The sequence below is a fragment of the Atractosteus spatula genome, chromosome 28 (genome assembly GCF_055471065.1).
Source record: "Atractosteus spatula isolate fAtrSpa1 chromosome 28, fAtrSpa1.hap1, whole genome shotgun sequence".
Classification (NCBI taxonomy): domain Eukaryota; kingdom Metazoa; phylum Chordata; class Actinopteri; order Semionotiformes; family Lepisosteidae; genus Atractosteus; species Atractosteus spatula.
In genome coordinates this window covers 9,415,970-9,425,831 of record NC_142733.1, presented here as the reverse complement: position 1 = coordinate 9,425,831, position 9,862 = coordinate 9,415,970, and the positions used below count along the sequence as shown (strand labels likewise).

The window sequence follows — 9,862 nt, the reverse complement described above, 5'->3', positions numbered from 1 at the left end:
ACGTTGTGATTATAGTTTACAATTCAAGTGTTTAGCATTGACTCTGCACAAGATGGGAAAGTAAGCGAGATCTTTGGACTTTTAAGGTTTTGATTGAAGACAGGTTCTGTAACCCTAATGCGTTAATCAGATTAACATGACTTCAAATCCCTGTAAGAAACATTACCCATTTATATACCATTTATTTACCCATTTATATATGCTTTATGAAAATAAAAATGTAATGCGAACTAATGATTACGTAGTTTGTCTCTCCTACTTTAAATATAGTATTTGTACTTGCTGTAGCCTGTTCATGTAGTAGTTGATTGTGGGTCGGTTATTCGGTTTGTGACAGGTATTTTGTAAAATACCTGTCCATGAAAGCTGACTGTATTTTTTATTTTAAAATCATCCTCATTTGATAATGTTTTATGTCGCGTAACAGAATATTATTTCGGGAAGTTTCAGTTTTTTTTAGTTTAATACCCCCCCCCCCCCCGCATTCGATAAGTAATCGAAGACAGAGCTGAATCTGTTTCCAGTTTCCAGTGCGCGTCCGGCTCTGTCATTCCTAACAGGTTGAGATTGAAAAACCTAAAATGTGTTAAAAACTTTATTTCTAGCTTGTATTATATTTTTCTTAATACATAAAATATGCAACGATAAATCAATCCGACTGCAACATTTCATGTCACTACTGCGGTTAGCTGAAAATATCGTATCTTTTGGTAAGGATATTCTTCATTCAAATGTTGGACTACAAAATTATGCCAGATAAATTAAATAAACGGTTATTAAATTCGTATAAAACAGCTTGGTCGCCCATTTATGTAAAATTAAAAACTACAGGTGGTTTGTAATTTCATTAAGAACTGTTGCATAGAAGTAAACACAATGCAACATTTTAAAATAAATCAGAATAAAAACTTTATTGGAGTGTTTTCCTAAACGAAGTCTTTGAAAATGTGGAAAAAGATATTCTATAAAACGTCTAACCGTGCAAAAAGAAAAACAAGTAGCGTTCACAAAGTTATTTTTTTACGAATAGGGGGATATTTTGACCACTGAAGTTTTAACACAGCACAAAACGATAACAGAAGAACTTTAAACATAGCACAGTTTATCATATATTTTTTTATATGAAAAACCTTTGAAAAGCACCGCGTGCGTCTGAATTATTATTTAAAGGGTTATGAGCTGAAACAGCGAGAGAAAAGAAACTCGCACGACTGTTACAACACGTGTACCACACTGGTAAAGCCTTATTCTCAATACAGACAGATGTGTGCACTATTACATGGTTCATTTAAGAAAGTAAATAATGTTATTTGAAAGTAGGGTAGCGAGCCTGTTGTTTAACTCATTCCTGCTCTCTGGAGAAAAATTACGCTTCTTCCAAACTGCAGATAAGTCTTGGTCACCTGCTGGTTTAGAGGGCTACGGTACGAGCATTGTGTTAGATACTCTGAGCACTCCCAGACGTGGACAAGTTACCTTGTGCGCGTTAACGAGGTGTCTCACGTTTCTTACCTGATGGAGTCAGTTCAGTTTTTCATGTGCTATATGAATCCCAAAGGTGAGCCTCACTATTTACAGGCTGAAAATACCTTACGGCACTGTGAAGGACATGCAGTTGTCATTCGGTTTAAAACACTTCGGTTCTGTAAATTGTTGGCCTAGATGCACACTAATGAGATTCCTCAAACAGGGGTTGATATAATAATAAAGAGCGCAATTATTTTAAAATACCCTAAGAACGGTTTATTCTTTCAAAATAAGTTTCTTAAAAACTGCACATGAATATAAAACTTTCCTTCGTAAAGTAGGCCAACATAATTCTACTCTGAATGATCTTCAGTAGTACGCAAGCCAAATCACATTTGGATTAAACGGAGATAGCAAGAGACTACAAATATAAATGCTGATTTTTCAGTATTGCCTGAAAAAACCCGGAGCTACTAAACATTTTTATTAGTCGTGGCGACATATTAGATGGCATATTGTTAGTAGATTCATTATTTTCCGTAACATTTATGGTCTCTGTCACATAAGGTGAACCGTTTCGGGTTAAAAATAAGTTATCCTAAAATAATTTTTCATCTGCAGTGGACTTGAACGAAGTGTTGTTTTTTTTAATTTGAAAGGTAGTTTTTTGTTTTGGTACAAAGTTTTACTCCCTACGTTTTTGACACGTGTCCCATCCTGGCGAGCTCACGGTTTCTCTGTGTTGTGTTTACGCCGCTATGGAAGCACCATTAATTTGGCGGTGAACTGGGCAGGAGAGCGTTTCTTCTGGCGTAGCGTTCCCAAACTTCAGATCAAGGTAGTTACCAAGCTGTGCATCGTCATGGCTGTGCCTGAGGGCTTAAAATGAACAGGCGGGCATGGTTTTATTTTGCGGTTAAACGGGGACACTGTCACCACACCGAGGACCCTTTTATCACGGCAGTCTCTCTTGCATTACCTGCACAAAACCCTGCCAGAGGATAATTTTACCAGCTGTGCGGAGAGAGCACACACCACAAAACGCGGCGCAAGGGCTTTTCTGCTAAGGAAAAGGGGATGCTGCAGGTTTCTCCTTAAATAACTTTTACAGACACCAGCCCGCCTGTCTTCGGCGAACACGAGCGGCACAGCGCCCCAGAAACCGGCGAGGACACTGTATTAAATCGCGCTAATAGCGGATTTGCATAATGAAACCCGGAAATAAATAGGACGCAAATGACAGCTTTTTCTTTTTCTCTTTGCGAATTTTAAAAGCCCCTGGTGCTGTAGACCGTAATATATCGTTTCTTTTTTTTATGAACTACGCCATCAAGTGCAACACTAACACACTACCACAGCCCCCCCACCCCCCTTCTCCATTAACCTCCGCCGTCTTTTTTCATCTATTCCGTCTTGAAGGCGACCGTAAGATCTCCTTGGAAGATACAAATCAGGCCATTTTTGTATGGATCTCCAAAAAAAAAAAAGAAGCTAGCCCTTAAAGCAGAGACCACGTTATTTCAAATCTATGAGACCGGAGAATCTGCACTGTAATTGTATGCTACAGGCTACAACATCACAGTACAGCGAGGCAGCGTCAGGCAAGACACTACAGCAACAAACTGTGAAACCTGCGTATTATAAGATCTGTATTTTATCCTGTTGTACCTTGAAACCGGGGTTTTGCACCGAACTGAAGCCTCAGTCCTCATATCGGACGCGTTTGATCTCTCCGTGTTTATTTCCCCTCGAAGAGCAGGGATTATTTCTTTGCGAAGAGACATGGATGAATAATAATTGCCCAACAGGATCGACAAGATGACCAGGCTCTGAACTGCGGTGCTGCAAAAAGCCTTTTAGCTACAACTTTTTTTTTTCTGGTTTTGTCAGTTTCACTTGGCAATGGTACGTTACAAATCAATTTCATCATTATTTGTCGTTATTCCAAAAAAAAAAAAGATGCACGCCGAAATGATCACGAGTTTGTTCTTAAGACGTATGGAGGTAATAACAGAAGTCTTTATTTCTTTTCTTGCCGTCTGTTACTCTGTTGGTCCTTAGCCAAGCGGAGGTTTGTGGGAAAGGGTAGAAAATGTAGACATGTATTTATGTATAGGGGCGTAATGAACAAAATAGCAAACTGCCTGGCGTTTCTCCCACGGAAAGTTGTTAGTTTTTTTGCCAGCTAGCTCGCCAGCGCAGGATAGCGCCGATGCGTGCCTGCTATTGGGACGCCGGAGGCCGAGCTGAACTTGAAAAGCCGAGAGGCGCCGTCCTTGGCTACACTATAGCGAAAAATGGCCGCAGCGAGAGCCGGAGGCGCCCCGGCGTAGACTTGAACCTCATGCCGACAGAGGCGCACTCTAGCTGGGGCGTTCTGTCGGCAAGTGCCGTATTGAAGCTACGCGCAGCCTCTCTCAGATCAGCCCAGTGCAGTCGTGTTTCCGCGGAGCCTGAGCAGAGAGACATACTGTAACTACACGTGCACGCCTTGATTCGTGAATGTACAGTAGATGCAGACGTATACATCAGATACAGAAAAAAAATATTTTAAAAACGATCATTCCCATGCAGCGATGATGCAGTTGAGTAAACTGACTTTGATATGAACCATGTTTTCAGGAATTAAAGCCACCGACTGTACCTTTCATAACATTCGTTAGTATATAGGATAATATGCATTATTTTATTGTGTTTCCCCCGTGAGGCTTTTGCGAATTGTGTTATTGTTATTATTAACTGCAGGGTTTTAGACAATGCTACATGTCTTCCAATATGCCTTTATTTCAGGCCTGAATAAAGTTATTGAAGTAATACCTGGCCTCATAACTTAAAACAGCTAACTTAAAACTTTATTTTACTAACTTTGCATTACTTAAACTTTTACCTTCCAAAAAGATAGGATAATAATTTAATAAACTATCCCTTTTATCCCTCTGTACGGTTTGTAGGTACTTATATGAAACATTGTTTTATTTGCTGAATTTTGTACTTTTACCTTTTCTCCTTTCCTGAATAGAGTTAGTGTCCGCAGTAGCCAGTGCTACTTTTTGTAATAATTGTAATTTAAGCACAATTTAACCCCCCTCCAACACACACACATTTCCCACTGAAAGTAATTTCCTTTAAACTTTGGAATTTTGTAGTACTGGCAAGAATATATTGTCCGGTTTTATTTATCTCCCAAAGCCTTCCTGGCTTCAGTTCGAATATAAAACGTAAAACGTCCAAGCAAGCTTTGATAGGCCTTTAACTTTGGCATACCCGTTTTCTGCAGCCTTGTTAGAGAACCGTGCATCCCTGGCAGCCTAAATAATTCTATAAAGTCATAAGAGGAGAAAGGGGTTATTAAATTGTGGACCTAGCTGGCTTCGTTGGTATTCTGCTGGGGCTGAGAGAATTCCTCAGCCGAAACAGTCTTGACATTCACTTGCTTATTACAGCTCTGCACTCTGAAACATTTTGGAAGCCTTTATAGCAATGCACTGCGCAAAGTAGTTCTCCAAAATGGTTGTGTTAGTTGCTGTGGGCATGGGTTGAAGTAAACTGGTGCATTTACTGAGACAAAACAGGGTGAAACAAACCACCCTCCTCTCTCTCTTGGCCAGATTCAAAGAGTTTTCTGTAGAGATGTCGGCCCCTGTAATATGCGAAAACAGGATTAAGATGCGACATTTAACTTTTCATTATTCTCTAACATTGACACAGAAGGAAAGAGCCTTCGTGGCAAAAAGTTATTTTTCCAGCATTATTGAGGACAATATTATGCATTTTTTTGCCCAGTTTGTCTCAGATAATGCAGTAGGCTAGTTCTGTTTTTTTTAATTTCCTTTCAGTTATTCTCTATTCAGATCTGAAGTGAAACCTCATGTGGTTGTCAAGGTATTTACTGTACGTTTTTTTTCCGACACTGCAAACAAGTTCCGAGATTACAGTTCTAAATCTGCGATTTCATGTAGCTCTATGGGAATTCCAACATTTCACTGTAAATGTCGGTGATGATAAATAGGTCACTTTTCGTTATTAGTTTCTAGAAGACAGTGCAAAATGCAATACTGTGTATTTCTAGAGATTAGAATTAGAGGCATGCTTTATTTTCAATTCTGACCACCCAACGTAACTGTGCGAAAAAGTAACATTAGGTCGTACTGGGACATTTTGTTTCAAACCAGGGTGGACCGCGCTCATTACCGAACTGTGAAAAGCAGTCTTAATTGATCTGCATGAGAACATTAATTATTTTGCAAATGCATTTCGGCGAACAGTCCAATGACCGATCAACAATAAAACGTTGCTTTGTACGTAAGTTGCAGATTGCAGGGAATGGTCTTTTTAGGGGCGTAAGTTATCTAACACATTCAAAATAATTAAAAAAAAAAGCGATTTAGATGAATGATGTCAATAATCGAACGTTGTGCGCGGACAGCATCAAAATCAAAGTATTCCCCATCCTCGTCGTTGTTATTTGTGTTATCGATCAGGCAGACTCGGCTGCCCTTGTGGTGTGAAGCTAGTGGCCGGCTCCGACATTGGAGTCTCACAAGCGCCTCGTTGGGCAGCGTTTACCAGACGTGTGATTTCTGACTAAATCCGCTCATTCGCGCTCGGGTCGGGCTCACCAGATTGAAACGCTCGTATCAATGGAAAGTATGCGCGCTACAAGACTCTCTTGAGTTGGTATTCCTCCTATCACGGGACGAGCGCACTTAAATACCCCCTCCGGCTGGGTAACAGACAAGTCATTCGCCGTTTTTACAGTCAGAACCGGATACCGGCCACGCTTGACAAGTCTCCCATCTTCAGAGCAGGTCCGCGACCGGCCGAGGCCGAGACTTAATCACGAAGATACCACAGCGACTGCTAAACGGTTCTCCCGCTCGCTTTGGGAAAAACAGGGATACTGCATCTTTAAGTCAGATGTAGTCCTTTTTTGGGATGGGCTATTTTCATAACGTCATTTCATTCCTCCCTCTTGTTCATTTTCTCATTCTTTAATTCTTTCTCTCTCCCATTTCCTAAATGGAACAGATTTTTCAAACCTCCACCTCTCCGTGCTTTCTCTGATTTTTATTTTTTTTTTAAAATCTTGCTCTTTTTTTAAAAAAAAAAAAATCGCTGGACCTAGCAGTAAAAAGGCGATGATGAAATTTTGCAAAATGACTCAGTAACTTTTCTTTCTTAACATTTGCCAATTCCTAATCAGTTTCATTGAACCATGATGTATTCGCCTCTCTGTCTTACTCAGGTAAAAAAAGATTTTCTTTTTCTTTCAGTGTCATTAGTGCGTGTTCTCGGTTGTAAGATCCAGGCGCTTCTTGTTTAAAATGCAAATTGGCGTACAGTTAAAAAAAAGGGCGGGATGAATTCTGGCACAGTCCTTAAGGAGATTCAAAGCTGCGCCGCTATATGGCAACTTCGCGAAGACGTTTTTCGGTTTTTTTAAGTGCGGCTTTTTTGGAAAGTGCAGACTTAATTCCACCTTTGAGCTGACAGTCGTGACGAACAGTTGTAGTACTTCAGCTGATAGCACTGTAGAGGCGTTCGCATCTGTGTCAGTGTTGAATATACAGCACGGTGCTGGGGAGGACGAGCAAGTGCGAACGCATTTGTGCGGTACATGTCCATTTCAGCTTCTGCTGTACGTGTGCTTGTGCTCGCATTTTAAAGAATATGCATGTGGACGTGTGGCTTGGTTGTGAGACTGCCACAGGCAGCTCTGGAGAAAGTGTTTTTCCTCCAGCTCTGAGATAGCTGTACAGATGGCTAACCTTTCTACAGTCGCTGGGCGCCGTTGCTGGTTCCTGTTATAAATAAAGGGAGAAGAAAAATGAATAGTTTTGAACAATACCGAGTCTATGAAAACATACCGGGAAAAGTTTGTTTTTTTTTTCTCATTGGTTTATTAGTTTGTGATTGGCTGAGGTCTGAAACCGTTAGTTCGCCCCTGTGCTCCTGCCGCCGGTCATCAGGAGCAACCTGATGTTTAGGGGCTTTGAACTGGGCTTGAACTGGGCTGGTGTGTGATGTTCTGTCCAGTTTAGTCAAAGCTGACCGACCAGGCTGGTCGATGGAACCTCTGGCTTTGTCTCAATTTTTAAAATTCTCATGAAAATAAAAACCACATGCTCATTCATTACAAAGTAGCATTTTTGCATTTAGCATTCTAATTCAAGATCTCTGATAAACATAGTATATATACTGTTAAAACAAAAGTATACTTATTTTTTTAGTAATTTGAATCTTGTTGTGCTGTTACTAGCTTTTGTGAAAATGTATTGTTACTATTTTACTATATTTTCTTACAATTTTAAAAGCTTCCTCTTAAGTGTAAGAGAATTGTAAAAGCTTAATAATTTTGGGGGGAAAAGCTGAATTTTTCTATCAGATGACCTTTGTGTTTGACATAGTATCTTAACATCGTACTGTGACTCCAGAAATTTACATGGTGAGAAAACAGACGTACACGCAGGATATTTGTTTCTGTCGAATTGGACTGAGGTTGTTCTTTGCCCTCGATTTTCGGGATTTTAGGATTGTAACTGGTTTGACTAACAATACTGCATTATAAAGCAACAAAAGAATCTGTGTTACTTTGTTATTAGCAGAATTGTGATCAAGACTAGAATTTCATAATATGCAAACTCTTCTGTCAGCCAAAACAGGTAGAGACCAGGGCGTTCTGGCTGGCTAATAGACGAGAGGTGGGTTCCAGATATTGACACAAAGCTATAGTTGGTTCAACACATGGTTTCAGTCCGTGCCAATGGGAGATGATAAGATGAGCACCAATGTGTGTGTGCAGAGTGTGCTGGCTCAGCCAGAGACTGCTAACTGTCCATAGGGTGATATTTAGCTCGGCTTTCAAACTCAGGCACAAGTGATCGTGCTCTTTTCCTTCAGTTGTTGATTTTACCTGTCGCCCTTTTACTGAAGTGTGGAGTAATTTCTACAACGTGCACTGATCGGTGAATTGAAGGCAATCCAGTAATATTCAGACGGTTTTACAGGAAGTGAAACTCCCCTCTTTTTAAAAAAAATCTAAATGTCATTTCTGTTTTACAGTAAGTTGCTGTGTCCATACACATACGGCAGTAAAGTAGGAAATGTTTTAGGATTAAATCAATATCCCTGCTTAGTTTTTCGCACACTTTTTTACAAGGCTAAAGTTCTGTATTAGTAACCAGCAAAAATCAATTTAAAAACATGATTTTTTTTATTGTGAGTTATGTGCCGTTCGAATTAAAAAAAAAAGGATACCAGTGTTTTCTGTTTTTCAAATTTCATAAAGAAGAAATGATCGTAGTGTATATAATGTATATCATATACTGTAGAGATTTTGTGAAAATTTGAAGTTCATGATCTATTTACAGTGCATACACTGAAAAATGTGTGGTCATAATATTTTGTAAAATATCCAAGAATATGTTATTGAAACAGTTTTTATTTATTTGCCTACACACCTTGCTGTTAAAAGTTTAAAAAATCATCATTACCCTGATGGAGGTAATGGCAGCATTACTATTTGTTTAATCACAAAGTAATCAGAGATTACTTTTTATTTTGTTTTGTCTTATCAATTTAACACTGCCTTGTTTTAGTATGTGAAAACAAAATTGCTCAATTGTTTTAAAAGACGACTTTTAAAAACCTAGGCTTTGACTTTGTATTATGGGCTTATTGCGGTTGTGCAATTTGGTTATTTTTGTGTAAAAAGGTCAGTATATCAATTTTATCGCTGAGTCCCAGTAGTCAATAGGTTATGTAATCTGAAACATGTCTGAAACTTATATTTTTTTGTGAAATACAGGGCTTGTGATTATAAAAGCAGCACAAAATTCTTATACAGCAGTTTAAAAATAGGTGATTATTAAAGAATATGCTTATCTCACAAACAGAGGTTCATCTTAAATGAAGTCCAAGTGTGCACGCTGAAAGCTAAGACAGTATTGTTTTTGTGCCTGTTCTCTCGTTTTTTAAAAGAAATATCAATGCGTTGCATGCAGATACTGGTACCCTAAGCTAGCATATATCGCCCTGCTCATAAATCATTACAATTTCACTGACATGTGCTGGGTTTAACTTTCATTACAGTGTGTGAGGCACCTAATGTGCCAAAACTGAGAGCCAAATATGGTCTGGGTGTCAGTTTGAGATTTCGAATAATCCTTGACCTTCAAACAGATGTTAAAATTTACAAAAGCCATTTTGAACTTTTAGCCATGTTAATTTACTTCTTATTATTGACGCAGAAGCAGATTCGATAATGTCTTTTGTTGTTAACTGAGCCCGTCGCTCCGTGTTCCAAAAAATTTAAAAGACCCCTAGGTTCACACTCCACTTTTTTAATAAAAATAGTTTTCTAAAATCAAGTTTATGTAAGAGCCAAATTATACGC

The 9,862-nt window shown here is 39.1% G+C and overlaps 1 protein-coding gene across 7 annotated transcripts in view; it reads left to right on the top strand.

Moving 5' to 3' along the window:
- Positions 1–2,591: 2,591 nt before the first annotated feature.
- nfic (nuclear factor I/C) overlaps positions 2,592–9,862 on the top strand; it is a 155,864-nt gene continuing 148,593 nt past the window's right edge. For 2 of the 7 annotated variants that reach the window (XM_088907943.1, XM_088907941.1), the window contains exon 1: positions 2,593–3,471. In XM_088907943.1, coding sequence (XP_088764069.1) covers positions 3,370–3,471 — 102 coding nt within the window. In that variant the 5' untranslated portion in view covers positions 2,593–3,369. Of the gene's footprint in view, positions 3,472–6,476; positions 6,713–9,862 lie in introns of those variants that run through there. The other 5 variants (XM_088907946.1, XM_088907944.1, XM_088907947.1 and 2 more) reach the window with 4 other exon arrangements.